Source organism: Dendrobates tinctorius, unplaced genomic scaffold (assembly GCF_039654945.1).
Source record: "Dendrobates tinctorius isolate UK_male_01 unplaced genomic scaffold, ASM3965494v1 ptg000003l, whole genome shotgun sequence".
NCBI classification, from domain to species: domain Eukaryota; kingdom Metazoa; phylum Chordata; class Amphibia; order Anura; family Dendrobatidae; genus Dendrobates; species Dendrobates tinctorius.
In genome coordinates, this window is record NW_027361671.1 from 79156121 (window position 1) to 79178252 (window position 22132).

Here is a 22132-nt window from a genome sequence, read left to right on the forward strand (position 1 = left end):
TTATCACACATTCAAAACCTAGCAACAATCACAGACAAATCCACTAAACGCTTTCTCCAATAACAACCATCAACAACCACCAGCCATGCAGTATAAGCTAGCTTTCACAATGAGTGCTAGACAGGGCCCAGATTATATAGGAGATGGGAGTGGCTAACAGTACATAGCTGAGAGCCTTAATGAAGGAAATCTTCCAGGAGCTCTCAACTGAACAGATTGACTCCAGCACTGCTAATAGAAATTTACACCATTTAATTTGAGGGTGAAGTCCTTCTAATCCGTGTAGGAGTAGGAGAAATCAGACGCTGCTGTCTTCTGACTCCTCTCTGTCGCAGTAAACCTGTAACAGCAGAGCAAATAAAGTTGTTCATTTTCTAGCAATCAGTTATAGTCTACAATGGATGTCATAAGCTTCTTATCCAACTTTTATCACCACGTTGTTTTTTAGACTAATATTCTGTTTTGATTAATTTAATAATTTAGTGGTTATTATGAACTCAACTTTTTCTATGTTGCTAATTTTTTTACTGTTGTACAATAAACAAAATAAGTTTTTTGACTGTTGTCCAAATATAAATGTATGAAACTACTAACATACTTTAAGTATAAAATCCTTAGCAGATCAGTTCCACTCACAATGCTAGTTCTTCCACTTGTGGTGTCATTCTGACACAGGCAGAGAGCTTCTTCCCCCTTTCTGTATTGTGATGTGCTTGCAGGGAGCTGGCTGGCTGCCTGGCCAAGTTCATTAGCTAAGCCAGACCCCTTCTATGTCCTGCATTAGACATATCTATGAATAGAGTTAGTTTAGTTAATGAACTGTGTCTGACAGGAAGTAACCCCCTTCAGTACACCACCAATATACAGGGTGGGCCATTTATATGGATACACCTAAATAAAATGGAAATGGTTGGTGATATCAACTTCCTGTTTGCGGCACATTAGTATATCGGAGGGGGAAATTTTTCAAATGGATGGTGACCATGGCAGCCATTTTGAGTTATTTACAAGTTTATGACCACTTATAAAATGTGTTCAAAGTGCTGCCCATTGTGTTGAATTGTCAATGCAACCCTCTTCTCCCACTCTTGACACAATGATAGCAACACCGCAGAAGAAATGCTAGCACAGGATTCCAGTATCCATTGTTTCAGATGCTGCACATCTCGTATCTTCACAGCATAGACAATTGCCTTCAGATGACCCCAAAGATAAAAGTCTAAGGTGCTCAGATTGGGAGACCTTGGTGGCCATTCAACTGGCCCACGGTGACCAATCCACTTTCCAGGAAACTGTTCATGTAGGAATGCTCGGACCTGACACCCATAATTGATGGTATGGTGTGGTATATGGGGTACAAAGATAGTGGGGCCATTCTTCATCAATGGAAACCTCAATGACACTGGATATCTGAAATTGGTACATGATGATGTGTTACCCTCTTTATGCACTGAAATTGGCACGTTCCCTGACTTTTTCCAGCAAGATGGTTAAACACCACATTATTGATGTGAGGTCCGAGCATTCCTACAAGGAATCTGACCCCCTTAGACTAGCATTTCTTCTGCAGTGTTGCTATCAGTGTGTCAAGAGTGGGAGAAGAGGGTTGCATTGACAATCCAACACAATGGGCAGCACTTTGAACACAGTGGTCATAAATTTTTAAATAACTCATGAAAGAATAAAGTTACATTAAATAAAAATTACACCAATGGTTTTCTTGTGAAATTCTCAATAAGTTTGATGTGTCACATGACCCTCTTCCCATTGGAAAAAATAAAGTTGGATCCAAAATGGCCGACTTCAAAAATGGCCACCATGGTCAACACCCATCTTGAAAAGTTTCCCCCCTCCCATATACTAATGTGCCTCAAACAGGAAGTTGATATCACCAACCATTCCCATTTTATTTAGCTGTACCCATATAAATGGCCCACGCTGTAGAGGGGTGAAGGAGCCATCTGGATTTGTTGGAATGATGATAGAGGTGGAGCTAAGAGGTCCAAAATTGAGACGTCAAAAAGTTCAATAGTAAGTTTTATTAATTAACATTTGAGCAACAGTAAATCACTTTCATTTTGAAAAGCAACTGTTTCAAATATAAAAGAAAAGTATCTGCTTTAAAGGAGTTATCTACTACTCAGAAGTCAGAGTACTTGTAAATGCAAATGCAGCTGCAGCTTTCACTTAATTTGGATTGATGTCAGTTTAGTCTGAAAGAAAGTGGCCCATTAGCGGTTGCTGATTGGCTTCAGGGTTCATATGACATAATGTCACACAAGCCCCTGGATACCCAGCACCGACGTCACTGGAGCAACACTAGAAGTGAGTGCTAGCTATTTTTATTTTACGTCGGGAATTTAGTAAGAAGTTGTTATCCGAGTAGTGGACAGCCCGTTTAACATTTACCAAGCAATGGGGGAGTTGCGTGTTTAAATGTTCATAGATATTTCTGCCTAAGAGTTAATAAACAAAGATTTGCCACATTATCTCGAAGATCATGTCAAAAGACTAAATTGCATCATGTCTGTTGACTCAAGGCAGGGATTGGAATTGCACGCTAGAGAGATCTCAGTGTAGCTGCACTCTAGAGAGGTTGCAGTTTAGTTGCACTCTAGAGAGATCTCAGTTTTGTAACTATGATTTCATATTGTATTACCAACACAAACAAATTTCAAGATAAAAAAATCAAGACGTACCCCAAAATATGTTTATTGTAAGAAAACAGTTGTCAACCAGATACACACTGAATGGACAATAAAAGGTAACAAATGCTTTACATATCCGAGCTTATCAAACACTGATTTAGTTGTCAGAAAAATACTGTATTAATAATTTGCGTTCTATACAGATGTAGGATATAATGTATCTCTTTGGGGAAGAATTTATTTTAATTCGCAACATTATTTTGTGTGTTACCAGTTCTTGGCCCAGTTGTCTAAGGGTGGTTTCACATTTTCGTTTAAGGCCGCAGTGTCGGCATGCGCACGGCCGCTGCTAAGCCTCGCCCCCTGCCGTGCCTCCGCCAGTAGCTCCACCTACGGGCGCATGACGCTGTATGCGTCATGCATCCCCTATCTTTAGCACTGGGGACGCAGGCCGTGCGCAGGTGTGCGTTTGGCGGCGCATGCGTCCTTTTGACACAGGTGCGCTCGGCGCAGCGTCAAAAGGATGCATGCGATGCCAAACTCATACCTGAACATGGCCTGTGTCCCCAGTGCTAAAGATAGGGGACGCATGACGCATGCAGCGTCATGTGCCCGTAGGCGAAGCTACTGGTGGAGGCACGGCAGGGGGCGGGGTTTAGCGGCGGCCGTGCGCAGGCTGACGCTGCGGCCTTAAAAACAAATGTGAAACCACCCTAAGGAAAACAAAATTTGTACACTCTTTAAAGTAAAGTTCTTTACAACGTCTGATAATTGTTTCCTGACTTATTCCCACGATATATTAGAAAAATGAATCATATAGAGTTTGACTAGATTCTGACTTAATTTTTTGTCTGCTGGTGATTTTGGCCAATGCTATCTGGTTATAAACTGCAATCATCTTACAGCTGCAATGCCTACAGTAAATAGATAATAGAGCACCATGTTGTACAGAACATTGTGAGACATCTGGAGAAATACAGTACGTATGTGAATGAAATGTCAGAAAAAGTTATGGTGAAGCTTTCATTTTACTACAGCTTTCATTTTACTACAGCAGATGAAGGATACACTGTAAATGTAACACATGCTCAGTGCTGGCGCAAGGATGGTGGAAGCCCCGTGAGAAAGAATGTAGTGGAGGCCTCACGTATCTTGGTGCCATTCTGAAACAGCCATTTCACAATGACCTCTAATTTAAATTAACTCAAGTCGTATCCCCATAAGAGATCCTCTAAATATGCACAGCCTTAAGTATTACATTATGCTTTCCTGGAGTCCTCGATAAAATGTCAGCAGCTCATAATAAAGTGTTCATGATGTTGAAGCTGCTTAGATCATCGGAGAAGTACTGTGTGTAGATGGAGAAGACTGAGTGGTGGAGGCAACTATGTTGTATTGGCTCTTGGTCATTGCCTTTGTTGCAATGTGGTCCTGCATATGTTACAAAGCTAGTGTGGAAAAGATCCAGGGCTTGATGGTTATCACTAGACTTCAAACATCCGTCAAATATTCAAAATGGCTGAAAACAGCCTATTTGCTGTTATGCAGCATCGCAAAGTAAAAAATAAAGCAGAGTAGTTCTTAACTAGAAAATGGCTCAACTATGACAAAGTAGATGAAAAAACAACAAAGGCTCCATACTTGTTTAAATTAATTTTCACTACATATCCCATATATTACTGCAGCAAATAAATATACAATAACATTCTACTATGGACAATAGCAAAATATCCCAAAAAGTTGCAGACGATTACCAAAATATTGAACACATGCTACTGAAGTCTTTCTTTGTTTCAGTTCGGTTGGTTAAGACTCTAGTCACACTACAGTCCTTCATCTTTCTGTTAATTTCCCATTTTTTTATATCAAGAATTGCATACTCTACAGTGCTGGTCACGACTTTAAATAAATTGGAAACACAACAGAAATCTGATTGACAAATAAATCAGTGACATATGTTTAGGATTTACTGGGATTAATAGAAAACAGATCAGTTACAGCTGTCAGTCCTTTCTTAAAAACTGAATCTTTGATTGTAGTGTGAATAGGGCCTAAAATCTATCTGAGAAACCAATCAGAGGTTCCAATGCCCAGGCATTTCTTTGTATTCAGGAAGCATTTTTATCCATAATGAATATTTGTAAGATTCTTTTCCAGATCCCTGAGTTAAGTTTTACTGCATCACTCAGAGAGTTGGCTATAGTTACTAAAAGTAGGATATACCCTTTGTTTAACAAAAAATAAAAAATAAAATGTCAGCATATATTGCTTGGTCCAAGTTTGTGAGCCCCAAAAATGATGCCCAGATTTACAACGTTCAATGCAATCATTGTGTCCACTCTTTTTTTTCATAATACTATTTGTTGAAGATAATTTAATAATAAAAATGTTGAATTAAAACCAACTTAGATTTTAAGAAACATACAGTTTTGGAAAAATTAAAATTCATAAATTTTTAATTAGATTTTAACCCAAATTCTAATTAATATGATGGATATTTGTAGATGCTTGTGTTCAATCTGTACTGATGGATCAAAGAAGTTTGAGTTTGAGCGGATGTAAAAATTTGAGGCTATATTGCCATAAATATAACCGTAGGTGACATGTCTTATAATAATGTAAAGTAAAACATTGTCATTTTTATATGGATACGTCCTGAAAAAAATCATTGTGCAAGTGCAGTACAAAATGTGGTCCATTAAGAATGATCACTGACTCCTTAAAGCTTTCAAAAAGGGAACATGCTCAGATAGATAAATAAAGAGGTGGACGAAAGGAAACTGGCTGGAATTTGCATTGGTGTCTAAGGTTAAGAGATATCAATTTGTAGTCTCATTTTGAGAGTCTCCCCAAGTTCTCCTAAGAGGTAGTTTTCATCATGTTTTTCTTCCAGTTTGGTAAAGTCACTTTTCTTGTAGAGGGGAATGCTGGTTATGTCCAGTGTGTAAATTCCTGGTAAAATGTTGTTCTGGGCTATGTGGAGGTAACTGAGTCCATCTTTCTGTTTAATGCGGAAGACCGTGTCGTTGCCATTCGAGATAACATAGCGCACATGATTATTGAGAGGCTGAATAGCTGGCACTATTTCCAGTATGTGTTTCTTCTTGTTTATTTCGGAGATGTTTAACGATATCTTCAGTAGCTCTTCCATATCTAGACTCCTCAGACTTATAGCTTCATTCTGTTTAAAACAAAACCCAAAAATAAAACTCAGATGAGAAACGTCCATACATGCTTAAATGATCTGTATCTAGAGATTTACATGATTGTATTTGCAGTAATATGTAATTATATTGTTTTTACTCTTTTTTGTAACCCTAATCTTTTTCCCCTGATATTGGAAGGTGTAAAACATGATTTGGAACAGAATCACTATAAAAATACGATAAAAGCAGATATGTGAGTAATTTGTACACCCAATGATCATTACATGAGTCATGGGAATTTATAATACAGTCTTGGAGACATCTATCTATTTACTATGCAAGATGCCAACGGTTTGTGAGTCAAGCATCCTGTGTCCTGACCATTGACATTCAAGTTTAATAAGGTATGTTTCTATTTTGTCCATTTATACACCATTTACTAGTAAATGGTTTGTTTCACATTTAACGAGACATCTAAATAGCACCAGATTTAGAAGCTTCTAAAGTAGTAGTTCAACAGAGGGAATGCAATGCCATAGTAAAATTTTAGGCATAGGAAACAAATCAATTACCTATTGTCAATATCAGATGAACCGGACAGGATCAGTTATAGAAAAAATGGGGCCCTGGGCAAGAATTTAAAGCAGGGCCCTAAATACTAACATATTACACTATCACACTTAATCATTTAGGTAGCATTTACATGCGCTGAGCTCAGATATTAAACAATCTTGATAGACAAAATTGAAGTTATTTGGCACTTGTTTCCCGGCCTCTTTATCTTGTTAATGGCAGCCAAAGCATCTTTTTACTGACCTGAGATATAAGTAAATAGCCTCCCCATACAGGTGACAATCCAGCAGCTGTCGGCTGTCCACTAAAGCTGACAACTTACTGTATTAGTGACAATCAGTGTTGGCACCATCCATATCTGTTTAACCCCTTACATGCTGCTGTCAATAGTGACTAAATCATATAAATGGTTAACAGAGTGTGGAGGCTCCCTCTTTATCCCCATCGGCACCCTGAGATCTTGTGTGGTCCTGATGTTTTCCATGGCAATTCATGGCCAAATAATAGCCTTAGAGTCTGCCGGCTATAGTAACCAGTTCAGAAGTTACTGACACTTAGGTGGTAAAAATATACTTTTTCATTCCTTTTATGCCACTTTGTATTAATTCCTGAAAAGCACCTGAAGGGTTAATAAACTACCTGACATCAGTTTTCGATATGTTGAGGGGTGCCGTTTTTAAAATAGTATTACTTTTGGGGGTCTTCCAAAATATAGGACCCCCAAAGTCACTTCAAAGCTGGATAGATCCCTACTGCATCATGCTATCAGCATCACATCTGCAGTTTACATCAGGCGATGTGGTGGTGAGAATGGTTATTTTTGTTACACCGTAATCAATCCAATCACCAGTTAAAAAAGCAGCATTTTTTGCTCAGTTTATAGGCGATGGCCAACATGATTATACCTGTTGTGCAGGCGCCGGTGGCACCATCTTGCTGGAGAACATTTTTTTTCTTCAACAGCAAGATGGCACTGCCGGTGTCTACGCCACAGCAGCTATTGGATCTCTATACAAACCGATAGCTGCTATTGCGCAGGTGCCCTGGGCGCTATTTTCAAAATGATTTTTTCCTTCGCTCAAGTAAATCTTTAAAATGGATTAAGTGCACAGTAACCATACAATTATACTGCACCGCAGGTGCCACAGCCGACACCTGCCTGCATATCTGTTTTTTTTTATTCAGTGTATGTTGTATTCATTATGCAAACTAGGGGGCCAATCAGTGAGGGATCAGTGACCTGTCAGCAGGCTGCATTATGAATATCTAATCAGAACACCACATACATGAACCCCGCCTTAGGACATGAGCATATCATTAACACAAAACTGAAAATAAAGATTAAGATGCAGCCACAAGACGGATTTCATCAACCAAGGTATCATTTTATTCAGCATAACTGCGCTGACCTGACACTGTATGTTGGTTACTATGCATAATCCTGCAGACAGGTTCCCTTTAATAATCATCCGTGGTAGAAAGTGTCTTTTAGGACTTAAACACTTTTTTCAGGGTTAAATTGACTAATGCATAAAACACACCATAACAAATGACATATGATAATAATCATTTGCTCTTACCATTACAGAATCTGTGTCATTTGAACTTCTTTTTGCCCTTCCATTTTTCTTTGGATAACCGTTTACTTTACATTCATAGCATGTTTCTGGGGACAGAGCGTTTTCCTCACTTTCCTCTCTGGCAGCAGGTAAATACTGGCCTCTGTTAAATGCCAAGCCAGATACACAGTGGCTGCAACAAAACAAATCATGATTACTTTGCCATAAGTCAGTATGTGAGTCATCACCCTCTTTCATTCATATCTCTACAGAAATCCTGTATGTCTGTTTTTGAACATTCTCTCCTATTTTGTACTGGAAATAGCAATTACTACTAATTACTATAAGCTGGGATTATATGGCTAAAGTTCCACCTATAACTTATGTCATCGATCAGTGCTTACTTGAAGGCCCTTTAACATGAGCCAATGGAAACTATATGGGGCGGATGATTACTGATATCACTGTTCAAACCTGCTACAGTCTGCATATTGTGATGTGATGATTTTAGTGCCTGCATAAATGGACCCATCAGCTGACAAACAAATGTTTTGCTTCTACATTGGATGATTGGTTTTATATTTACACTGGCCAGTAATCAGAAACTAATGTGTATATCAGTGCTCATCTGGATCATGCAAAGGAGCCTTAAAGGGGATGTCCAGGCTTGTGGATGAAGTCTGCAGTCACCCTATGTGACTGAAGACTTGTGAATATTGACAGTGCGCAAACTGCGCTTTGTAAGGATTGTCCATTACTGTCTCCAGAAGTAGACGATCATAGAAGTATGCGATATGCATACATGAGGTTACATACTGACTAGACATTTCAAACCTCGCTCAATACAAGTGAATTGAGTGAAGCTGGACCCGTGTAGTTGGAATGTGGCCAGAAGTATGCGGTCACACAACCTCTCGATCCCGACTCTGAAGAATCATGACAGTGCGCCGTATGCACGCTGTTAAGATTCACAGGTCAGCAGTCACATATCCACAAGCCTGGACAACCCCTTTAAGGTTATCGGGATGGGAAATTATAATAATTACAATAAAAATAATTACATACATAATTGTAATGATGTTACCGCCGATCAGAGCTGCTGGTGTTTCTCGTGCTGTCATGCACATGACTGTGTGGGAAACACCCAATGTTCAGGTGCTGAATCTGAACAGTAACACGGACATCTTGGAGAGTCAAGTTCGGGATCCATGCTTGAACAGGAGGTGTAAGCAAGTATTGTACACAATACACAATTCATTAATCTTTCTTTACAAAATCTCAAAGAACACTTCTAATGTCTCTGTTAGTCCCACAGACTTTGAATAGGGAAGGAGCGCATATACTCAGCCTTCATTCTATTCAATTTCCTTCACATTGTGATTATGGGTTTGGAAAGCTCATTCTAGTGACAAGTAGGCATCCAGCAGTGTCTCCCCCAGTGACCATACATCACATACCCTATTTATATTTATATAATCAATTATAAAGCATTATAAAATTTATAAGCAGCATTTACCCTTGACCAACTCTGTAGTATCCAGGGGGACATCCACAGACATAGCCTCCATCGGTGTTGGAACAGCCATAGTTACAAGGATTGGTTGATGAACACTCATTCACATCATTGCAAGAGGTTGAAAACTGGTCAAATGAGAATCCTGGTGGACAAGCACATTTGTAGCTGCCTAATGTATTGTAGCATGAAGCGGAGCCGCATGTGTTTGGTGTGGAGCATTCATTCTCGTCTAGGGGAGACAATATATAAGAATCATTCATTACCATTTCAAATGATACAGTATGTCTTGCCAAATATAAATTATATTTTTCATTCCATTTTTTATTATAGTCATTATTTTACTGTTAGTCTGCTTTCACATTGTGTTTTGTCACATGGGTTGGCCCGTTGGGGTTTACATCTGAATCCCCCAGCAAAATGGGATTTGGACCTATGCACCAATAGGGCCATAGACTATAATAGTGCCGGCAGAGCAAACATGTTCTCTGATGTGCATCATTTTCGGGCGTATGCGCCTACTGGAAATGGTCAATCAGACGTAGTACAAAACTGCTTACAGCATGTCCTGAGCAGTTATCTTCTTGATTACTCAGTTTGTTTAACTGAGTAGAAAAAAATATGGATGAGAGCCTTAAAAGAATAAAATACATGACACATCCGCTGTTTACCCTATTAAAAAGGTTTGAGTTAGTAAAGTTCTTACCAACACACTGGTTCCATTGGTGATGCTGAACGAAGCCTTGTGGACAGCTACATCGGTACCCACCAGCTATATTCTGACAACCATGTTGGCATCTGTGATTTCCATCACACTCATCAACGTCTGCAGAAATGTAGGAAATGATAAGGTTACTGTTTGTCAGTTTCTCACTCCCTTCCCTACCTCTTCTTGTATAGTACAATACATATACTGTAAATTGGATTTCTATAGATGAGATAGTAACTATAAGCATTTATAAGTAAAGAATATAACCATCCAAGCAATTCCTACCATCACAATTGAAGCCAGTTGAATCCAAGCTAAATCCTCTTTGGCATTCACATGTGAAGCTGCCTGGGGTATTCTGGCAAACTCCTTTAGAACCACATAAGTTCGATTGTGAACCACATTCATTGTTATCTGTAAAACAAATTGTGAAATAAATTATGGCTGGAATGGATGGCTGATGGGATAATGGCTCTGTTATATTTTATTGGGTAGACCAGTACAGTAGCGTGCAGTGGTCTGCCCAATAAAAGACATGGAGGCCAGATACAATGGTAGCGTGCAAAGAACTGAAAAGCGTTGGGTGACATCATGGTTTAGACAATGAAATTTTTCAGGATGTGTGAACTCTTGTCAACTCTTGCAGTCCCTGGCGAGAGGCTCATTTCTACATGCTATATATAACCGCGCTCTGAGGAAGCAAGTACAAAACGCGCGTCAGGGCTTCTGCGCAGCACACGGACCACATATATTATGGGTAACAAGTTCCTACATACATGCTTGTCATGTTTCAGTTAGGGGTTGCTTGGCTACCATGCCTGAATGTGTCGTTTGATTTAATACATGGCATTTGCAGCTGCATAGCACCTTACTATATTGGAGACTGTTGAATTTGCTGTGTAATAGCTACACATTCTCTATTCCCCTCACTTGATTATATACATGGAAATTATATGATTGTAACCGCGGTTACCCTCTCTCATTACACTTACCCTATTTATTGATTGGCCTGTGTTGCTGTCATGGTCGTGTCACTGCCCGCTTTTTAATTTTTTTATATATTTGATTCATGTGGTATTAATAGTCTACATTAATATGTCTAATAAAATATCATTTTGTATTTTGGTATAAAACAACACTTACTATTAATTTCTAGTATTGTCCACATGCATCCTTTATTGAGAATAGAGAAGAAAGCTCTCAAATGCTCGCTCATGTCTCCATACTATATATAACACCTGAGATTAGATGGAAGTTGTGGCATAGATAGGTCATCTCTTTGAAAGACATGGCTAATGTGTGCATTCTGTATAATGCTTCATTTTTTCAAAACAGATGTCCCCTCTCTCCTCTTTCAACTGTGTAGCCAGAGGTGGACATACGATTTGAGCAACCTGTGCAATTGCATTATTCAACTTCCTCAACTTCATTATGTCCAGTGTCTTAAACTTTTTCCCCATTTCTAAAAATATTATGCAAATTGCTGCTTCTTTAACTCTGGCACCACCTGCTGGATGTAGAAATTCTAAAAGTCAATATTGACCTCTTAACGAGCCTTGCCACATGACTTAGGGCCCCATCACACAAGTTTTGTGACGTAACAGCGATCTCACCAGCGAAATCGCTGTGTGTGACAGCGATCAGCGACCGGCCCCCCTGCTGGTATCGCTGATTGCTGCAAGAAACCTCTGGACATTTCTTTCATCGCTGATCTCCCGCTGGCCAGCAGGGCCGGCCTGAACGTATAGGTGAACTAGGCGGCCGCCTAGGGCGCCGACCCAAAGGGGGCGCCAGAGAAAAAATAGAAAAAAATATAAAAAATCTTTTCAAAAGGCAAAAAGTTTTAGGGATGGAAAGAAAAGTGCACATATTTAAGGGCAAATATGACGCAAGAGAGGTTGGTTGGGTTGGCAACAATTTCGATAGAATCTGAAGTTGCTAAACAAATTAATCTCGGTGACTTAGTTTCATCCTTTTCAAAAAAAAGGCAAGGAAACAAAAATTTTAATTACCTATGGTCGTTTTTGTTTTGTGTTATTGATTACTTTGTATATATTTGTCCTATACAACTTCTCAGAAGATTAAAGAGTTAGGAGAGAGATAATTAATCATTGTTGTTGTGGTTTATTTTGCTCCTAAATTTATATCCCAAGTTTTCATCTACTGCTAAGAATAGTAGGGGCGCAACAAAATAGATTCGCCTAGGGCGCCGTAATCTCTCGGGCCGGCCCTGCTGGCCAGCACGCATCGCTGCGTGTGACAGGCGGGAGACCAGTGATCAGCTGGTAACTAACGTACACATTGGGTATCTAAGGGACGCACATCCCTTGGATACCCGATGTGTACGTTAGTTACCAGCTCCCTACATCAGCGCGCTGGTAACTAACGAACACAGCGACGCCACGCGCTTGGCGTCGCTGTGCTGATTGCTGGTGAAGCTGTCTGTTTGACAGCTCACCAGCGATCACATAGCGACTTACCAGTGATCCTGACACGTTAATATCGTTGTCGGGATCGCTGGTAAGTCGCTATGTATGACTCCAGCTTAAGAATAAGAAGCCAAACTTAAAACTCCATTTGCAGACATGTATTTTGGGGTTTTGCTCCTCTTCAATGCAAAGCAGAAGATTTAATTTGGCACTGAAGAGGGGCAACACCCTGAAACACATGTCTGCAAATTGAGTTTTTGGTTTGGCTTCTTATCCTAAGTCATGTGGCAAGGGTCGATAAAGAGTCAATATTGACTTTTAAGAGTGCTACATCTAATAGGTGTCACTATTGATAAATTCCTCTTATTTTTGAACAGACTATTTACATTTTTAGTTCCCAGAGGAGCATTACATGGCCTATAGTCTCCTTATGGTGGCTTGGCACTCTCCACATGGAGAAATGTTTTCTCTTAGACCCCTCGATAAAAATATTAGTGATGACAGAACGAACTCAAAATTATCCATTTTCTGTCCACTTTTACTTCACTGACAATTTTTATTTATGACCCCCAGAATATTTTAAAATAAAGACAGCTGCAGGGCCGGCGATGGATCGAGGTGAATCTTAAGTTTTAGCATATCTGTCTTAAATAAACATTTTTGGACTAGTCTCTGAGAATCCCTTTAAAGGATTTTGTTTAATGAAAGAAGATGAATTTATAGTGACAAGGAGTGAGAATGCTTTTAAAATACCTTGTCTTGTATGCATACGGTCTGACCTGACTGACTAATATGAATATTAATCAAGTAGTGACTTCACTGGTTCCAAAACAATCAATTGGCAACTTACAAGGTCAGGCAAGAAAATGGAAACAGATTTTTGTATATTTTAGGACCAAACTGATTTTACAGTGCAAAAAGAAATAAACTCATGGAATTAAACAAGCCAGAGGACAATGGAGGCACATGACATAATGACAAGTTAAAATAAAGATCTCTCTTTAATGTTGACGGATAACATGGCTGTTTTCTTGTGCAGATGTTCAGCGTTGTACTCGTCAGTAAGTTCTCACCGATGCAGGCTGTGTGATGTTGGGTAAAGCCCGGAGGACATTTACAACTGAAACTTCCAATGTTGTTGACACAAAGGAACTGGCAATTGTGCTGCTTGGTTTGACATTCGTCAAGATCTAAAATAAATAAAAAAGGTCTCGATTAAACAGTTTTCTTCATTAAGCAGGTGCACATCTGTTCAAGTCCTGAAATGTAGCAGATGCTTTACTTTTACACATCTGTGCTTTCATAGTATTTTCTTCGGTTTTGTTTTTACCATGGATCTAGAGACGTTTGTGGAGTGCAATAATATAGTCAATAGGAGTCAAGAACCACAAATTATACATGTTCATTCCATTCTGTCTGTGCTGATAGGAAACTCAACTCTCTGATTTACCATTGAAATTCATCATTCTAGAAATCCACTGGGGTCATGTACTCTCTGATGTTCTGATGCCCCATGCACATGAGAGGATCTTCAGTACTACGGTGTGCCACTGTATGGCACCATATAACAGAATTATAATTCCAAGGATACAATACAAATGGGTGAGAGAATCTACATAGAATGGCATATGAAGGAATGTAGCACAACATGACGTAAGGAAAAACTTCTGTGTGAGATTAGAGGCATAAGAAAAAGCAGTATGTACTGTAGGGTAGCGCTCATTGAGGGTATTGGGAAACACTCACTTGGCTGCAGATAGACCAGGTCCGGCACAAGTTTTTCATATAACATAGTCCATGCGGTTTATTGTGCAGCATAAACCATAGCAGCATGAGGAAAACGATAACAGTCTTACAGCAGACAAAAACGAATGTTCATAGTGGAGCTCCGCTCTCTTAGTCCTGTGGTCACACAGGCTGTGCTTTATCCAGCAATCAGGCTCTACAGTCTGTCATTTAATTCCCCCTGACTGGGTTACCTCTTAGCTGCTTCTCAGTCCTGACGTCCCTTCCCTCCTGGGGACTGTCCAGTACTCACATGCTATTACACACAGGCCACACATGGTCAGCGGCATCCACATGAGCGCTTCAGGAAGGTAGCCCACCTTCCAGCACAACAACCCTCCGGGACCTTTCCACATGGACCAATCAGATCCAGGCACTCACTCATGTGACCTACCCTGGTCACCTTATATGGTCTGTAGCCACGCCCACCGGATCACATGGTTATGACCTCATTGCAGGTCCTATATCAGACACCCATGCCTACACACATATACAGGCTTACTATGGGCGTTTTAGACACACGCCCCTGGGTGGGTTTGAAGGTGACTGGTTCCACCCATCTCACCAGCCACCTGGAAGCTCTCCCTAATACAGAGTAACAAACCCTCAGCAGAATATCAGCTGATTAATAGCAATTCCAGCTTCCATCACAAGGCCACCCACCTTGTGATACATAATGGTCATTTACCATCCTTTCTCCATTCATCCTATTTCCATTATCACAATGTACATGCCTGTCCTGGGACACCCACACAGCATCCCCTAGTGGACACAGTGGTCACTGCACCACAGTACCTACAGACTTCTGTTGGTGACATGTTATGTGTGACCATGTGCTACATTCAGAGGCATAGAGAGGGGTTCAGCTCACGGGGCAAAACATCTTAGTTGTCCTCTAACCAGGTAATCCTGATTACAACTACGGTGGTGGACCCTAATAGAGGGTATAGAGGGAACCTCAGCAGATGCCTGTGCCGTTGTTGAAAATAAATCTTTACTCAAAAGCCACCACCAATATCACCCCCATATGGTGATCATTTAGTGATAGATATGAGACCTGGCAATCATACAAGAGATAACAGTACAGTTATAGATAGCGTCCTTCAGCTGATGCTCTTTTTTATGGAGTTCTTCACTTTTCCTTTTGGCCCAGGATGTCAGAGTCCTGGTGCAACTTGAAGAAGTCACCATGCTGGTACTCTGATGTCCTGTGCGTGCGCCAACACTTTGGCCAGTGCATTCTACAAGTCTAGTTCAGGAAATTCATGTCTTCCTGCACTACCACATAGCTGTCTGCGCCAATACAGTTATAAGTGGTGGTAGCCCCAGGTGGGCACTTCCAAGCGAGGGGCCCGTGTCATGTTCAGTGAAGTCAGATTTTTTGCATTACTGAGATTACTGTCTTCTCTCTCCTCTAAATAGAATCTCATCAGCAGTAATTTATCTCCTATCTCAGTAATGTAAAAAGCTGTCTTTGCTGAACACAAATTTGACCCTTGAATTGAGAATTTTGAAAATAAATGATCAGTCCTGGTGAAGACAGAAACAGATTTTTCGGTTATAATATGTAACAAACTTTCTTATTTTCAAGTATGCTATTAATTTATTAAATAAAAATGAAAGCGACTGAAACTCTTGAACTGTGCTGGAACATTTAGTGGCATATCAAACAACGATTATGTCACCCTCAATGTCATCATAACTTAAGCCATCAGAAGCCCTATCGATTTGACAGCCCTGGTAACTGTTGTACCTTATATACTAACCTTTACATGTTTTTCCATCTTCTTGCATAGAATACCCTCGAGGGCAGGAACACTGATAGCTGCCTTCTGTGTTCTTACAAATAAAATTACATGGCTTAGGGGACTGTGAGCACTCATCCAGATCTATAGAGCAGGAAGAAGGATAGGACAGTAAAGAAATACATATAACTTTATATTTTTGCATTTTGAGTTCACTAAAAATATGTAAAACACGGATTGACACCATATAGTATTAGTTATAGACGAGCATTAGGCTGGGGCTAAATGACTACTTTGTCCACGACACATGTCTCCACAGCTGTAGATCAATGGGTGCAGCTACTAGATCTCACCAAAATTGCTCAATGGTATCGGTAGGGATTTACTAATACTTTAAATCCAATAGATAAAAGACCAAAAAAAATCCAATTTGAACCCAAATAAAACATAACTTTTAATTGTTAAATTAAGAATATTAGTAACTAGTGCAAATCATACACAGGGGAAAAAAGTATTTAGTCAGCCACCAATTGTGCCAGTCTCCAGATCTCAACCCCATAGAAAACCTTTGGCGGGATTTGAAACTCAGTGTAGCCCAGCGACAGGCCCAAAACATCACTGCTCTAGATGAGATCTGCATGGAGGAATGGGCCAAAATACCACCAACAGTGTGTGCCAACCTTGTAAAGACTTACAGAAAACGTTTGACCTCTGTCATTGCCAACAAAGGATATCTAACAAAATATTGAGATGAACTTTTGTTAATGACCAAATACTTATTTTCCACCATAATTTGCTAAATAAATCTTGCCAAATCAGACAAGGTGATTTTTTGGACTTGTTTTCTCATTTTGACTCTCATAGTTATGGTCTACCTATCATGTTAACTACAGGCTTCTCTCATCTTTTTAAGTGGGAGAACTTGCACAATTGGTGGCTGACTAAATACTTTTTTTACCCACTGTATGTTAAGGTGTATGCTAGTAAAACACAAGGACTGCAGTCTAACATCTACCATCAGGGATTGTATCATATTTTGTACTTTCTAATGATCACGGGAACAAGGCACTATTAAAATAGAGAAAGAGCCTCCCTAGTATGCTTCATTAGGGTAAAGAGGCAAATGCATTTTCTTTTGGATTGGTTAAGGTAGAATTTTTTGGTCTTTGGCTCTAGGATAGAAAGTTGCTAGATCGCAGTACGATACAAGTGAATGGAGTCACATTGTGAGCCAGAGGGGACTGTACAGGGTACAAGCAAGTCACAAGAAGTTCTACCTTTTTATGACTTGTTTGCTGCAGTCCCAGTACCCTCAGGGTCACAATGCGACCCCATTCACTTGTATTGCGCTGGAATGCAGCAGCGACACCAAACAATCTTCAGCTGCGCAGCCTGACTACATATACTGTACTTTCAATGGAAGACAAAAATTCATTGTGAACATAAGCATATAGACAATAAACTACACAATATATTGTCTTGGGACAGCGATTTTCTTACTTTGGTTCACATAATGCTCATAGTATCTACAGTGGCTTGCAAAAGTATCCATCACCCTTGGCATTTTTTGTCTTTTGCTAGCTTTTTATTGGCTTCATAGCAAAAGAGGTGACTGCATAAGCACATGCCAATTTTTAGTTATTTAATATCATACATTTTATTTATGCCTATCTTTTTCTCACTTCACTTCATCAGCACAGCTGACCATCGTCCGCCTCCTTCGCAATGACCTTTGCATGCGATCAATACATTTTTCACTGCCTACTTAGTGCTGATGCATCGCACACAAATTGGACTACAAAAATATTTAAACACAGGTTGTAATGTAATAAAATAGTTAAAAAGCCAGGGGGTTGAATACTTTCACAAGCCACTGTAAAAATACTAAACGATTTATTCATAAATAATATTTGCTCTTTTCCAGAATGACTTGTTTTTTGTGTGAACAATATAGCACATACTGTGCCTACATTTTTTCAAGTTCAAAATTGGTTACCTTCATATTAATGTCGGCTATTCAAATCTCTTTCTGGGATAAAATGTATACAAAATGGTAAAAAATCCCTTGATAATCCCTAATTAAAACCGATCCTAGTACCTATGTATTTATCTAGGAGTAGGGAGAATGGGACCATGATAGTGTCTCAGGTCACATCTACGGTCCTGCAGCCTATCGCAGAGCTCGTCAGGTCGTACTCCCTACATCGGTAGAGCCGTTGAGTTCTGTGATAAGCTGCAGCACTATAGACGTGACCATACCACTGCAGACTATATAATCACCACTGCAGTGGTAGAAACACTACGTTGGACCTGGGGAAGGTGAGTAACAGATGATAATGTTATTTTTAGCACAGCAAATATAATTCTTTAGCAAAAAACTTAAAAGGGTAAAACCCATATTTTACTGCATTGTAATGATCCAATTAGATTTTTTTTCTGCAATTTTCCGTGAATGTCTTACCAACACATGAAGTGCCCCCGATGTCAGTTGTATAGCCAAAATTACAAAAGCATCTGAAAGAGCCAATGTTGTTGACACATTGACCGTTGCGACAGAGGTTTGGCATCACTTTACACTCATCAATATCTGTAAAAATAGATTGAATTATGTTAGTGGATACATGCTCTCAATAGATTACTTTTCTAGTGCTTATTAACATCTATGATCTAATTAATACAATGGCAACACATATTATGCAAATACAAAACATGGAATTGACATTTTAGCAGTGCACTAGTAGTTATTTTTAATGAGCTGCAGCGCATACGATCTGCAAGAAAGTTTAACTTTTGGTGTCTACATCTTGGGTTTATTCATACAGAAAATATGCTGGCTAAGCTAATGAATTGAGCCAGACAGCCAGCACTCTCACTGCGTGACACCGACACAGTGGGTGGCAGGAAGCTCTCTGCCTATATCGGGACATCAACAGAGGTTACCAATCTGGGGCCATGAGAGGGGGTCTGAAATTACAACACACAATTCCAAATAATTCAGGATAATTTGAAAGGGAACTGAGAATTCAATTATTTGAAAATCTCTTATAGCCATATTTTATTCACAGTTGAAGATAGAAAACAAATCAGAAGGTGAATGTTAGACATTTTTCTATTAAACTTGAATAAATTAATTAATTTAGAAATTGATGGCAGCAATATATCTCAAAAAAGTTGTGATAGGGCTAATAAGAGGTTTAAAAAAGTAAGTCGTACTAATGTAAAATAGCTACTGAGCCATTTTTCATTTAAGTCGCATGACTAACTACCGTATGTATTTAAACAGCATGTTGGAGAGGCAGAGCCTTTCAGAAACAAAGAAGTTCAGAGGTTCACCAATTTGTGGGCAACTGTGTCTAAAAAGTGTGGCACACTTTCAGAAAAATGTTTCTCAAAATAAAAATCACAAACAACTTTGAATATTCCACCATCTTCAAAACATCATTATCACTAAAATATTATCATTCAAATATCATTATCATTAAAATATTCAGAAATTGTGGAAAAATCCAGGTGCACAAGTGAACTCATGGTCAATATTGGATGCTCTACATACAGACCCTCAGGAGCACAGCATTAAAAACAGGCATGATTTGGTCATGCAAATAACTCCATGGGTTAAGGAATATATATAGAAATTATTGTCTGGGAACACCATCATGCAAAGAAGAAGCCATATATCACACAATCTAGAAACACTGCCATCTTCTATGGGCCAAAACTAATTAACTAATTAGTTGAGTGATCAGACCTGAGTGATATGCAAATTGCCTCTTCAGAAAGACAGAGGACTTTTACTCTACAGCGCCGCCTATTGGTAGTAGCGATCCTACAAGTCACAATCAACCGACCTGAGTGAAGAATTGAGTAACCAGAATTGGTGATGACTAGAGCTGGGTAGCTGAAACCAGAGATGAGAGATCAGAGCTAAGATTTATAAGCCGAGGGAGCAGAGCCAGAGCTGTTGAAGAGGGACCTTCGTTTGAGCTTTGACTTCTGATGTAAACTTACAGAACCCAGGGGACCGGAGCTGTGAATCAAGGAATGAAGGTGGCCAGTGTAACGGGTGTGCAAAGTGACTCATCGATAAGGAACTCACAGCCTAACGGCGTGCTATAATAGTGTTCCATTAAGAACTGTATTACGGCACATATTGCCTAGAAGGTAACAGAGAGATGGCAGTAATGGGTCCTATAGTGATGGTGATGCACCTTAGGTTAAGGTATTAGGATCAAGACATCCCTGATGATAATATTTTTTCATTTGTAAGAATAGAACAATAATGTGTGTTTAAAATTGTGCTGATATTCTGTATAGCCGAATTGATGTATTCTATTAAACAATAACTTATGGTCCTTCCACCGTTTCCTTTAGCCTTTATATTGTGCCATAGGCACCACTTATACTGGTGTTAATCAAATAAATATTTGTTGGTTAAGTTACCACTATGTCCTCATTCTCTGGTCTGTTGCATCTGTTTACCTGTTTACATTAAGACTTAGATTGCTAAATTGGAGGGGGAACAGAAAAAAGTCAGCCAACATCAGGTCACAATACCAATGCATTACAGAATACAGCAGACTCCAATGATAAAGATGGTGGCAGTACAGGTGCAAAACACTGAAGGAAAACAACCAATGCCTTTCTTCTGTGATTTTTTAAAATTTTATTTCCTTTTCGGAAAGCTGGACGGGGCAAGATTAAAGTGCCCATAAATGTGTAAGAGGTCCTACTGTTAGTAGTCATATGGATTTCACCACATAAAATTCATACCATGCTCCCTTGGATGCCTACTGCTCTTTGGCATGGAGAGGTAGATTCTACATGGTTATTTATGTATGAGTAGAAGTAAACTATAATGCTACAGTAATGGTATTTATGTAACAATAAGTGTGAGGGATGATGAATAATGTATAAGGAAGTGTGTCATTCAGACAGAAGAGTAACCTGTAAAGAGTGAAGTGTAAGCTTTCAGCACAGCCTTTAGCCTTTTCTTCTTCTATCATGCAGCGCATCTTGGAAGAATGCAGTCATCGTTCAGTTATAAACGCCTTTCTCCTTAGACTCATACAACAATTAGTTCTGGCTTAATAATTTCCTTAACTTCATAATGGTTAGTAGAAGAAAATATAATATAGAAAGGTACCTTTTCCGTCAGTTGTGTACCCAGGACCGTGTGGGCAAAGCTTCTTATACTGAGTGGTGCCTGGTAGAGGGCAGAGCTCACACTGATTTCCCCAGCCTCTACCTCCATTGCAACAGCATTCAGATTTAGTGACATGATTGCGACTGCTGGATGACATCTGACACATGGTTTGTAGAACTTCAGAAAAGCAGAAGCCCTGGCGTGTGTCTAAAAGTAATAAGCAATATCATGTCAAGTTCACAATGATCATGTGTAAAGCAGTGTACAATATGTGCGAACCATAAAAAAATGATGATGACATTGAAATATAAAAATAATATTAAGAAAGACACAACTGCTCTATGAATTAAATCTGATTTATCACTAGATTTCACAATGCAAACTGCACACATTATTACATAAAACTCTTAGGCCGGGATCACACATGCGAGAAACACGGCTGAGTCTCGCATGTTAATACTAGGCCCTGCCTCATCCACTCGGGAACGGAGCCTGCGGATGCATGTATTGCTATGCGGCTGCACGCTCCAATCTGAGTGCCGGCGGCTGGGCTGTGTATTAGCATGTGAGACTCGGCCATGTTTCTCGCATGTGTGATCCCGGCCTTAAGGCCCCGTCACACACAGCGATCTCACTAGCAAGATCGCTGATTTTGTGACGCCACAGCGATCTATCCAGCGAGATCGCTGTGTGTGACAGGGATCAACAACTGGCCCCCCCTGCTGGGTATTGCTGATCGTGCTCGATCGGCCTGGGCCATTTTTTGATCGCTGGTCTCCCGCTGGTCAGCACGCATGTGGCAGTGAGAGACCAAGCGATCAGCGACGCTGGACGCTGGTTTCTAATGTAAACATCGGGTATCCTGGAGCTGCGCGGCCTTCC

At 39.8% G+C, this 22132-nt stretch overlaps 1 protein-coding gene across 1 annotated transcript in view; it reads right to left on the reverse strand.

Moving 5' to 3' along the window:
- Nucleotides 1-3299: 3299 nt before the first annotated feature.
- The window catches only part of FBN2 (fibrillin 2), a 378197-nt gene continuing 359364 nt past the window's right edge, over nt 3300-22132 (reverse strand). The window contains exons 57-65 of the mRNA XM_073557740.1: nt 21251-21457; nt 18569-18694; nt 16129-16251; nt 13651-13767; nt 10434-10562; nt 10146-10265; nt 9443-9671; nt 7948-8119; nt 3300-5829 (exon numbers count right to left, since the gene is read on the reverse strand). Of these exons, the coding sequence (XP_073413841.1) occupies nt 5458-5829; nt 7948-8119; nt 9443-9671; nt 10146-10265; nt 10434-10562; nt 13651-13767; nt 16129-16251; nt 18569-18694; nt 21251-21457 (1595 nt within the window). The 3' untranslated portion in view covers nt 3300-5457. The remainder of the gene's footprint in view (nt 5830-7947; nt 8120-9442; nt 9672-10145; nt 10266-10433; nt 10563-13650; nt 13768-16128; nt 16252-18568; nt 18695-21250; nt 21458-22132) is intronic.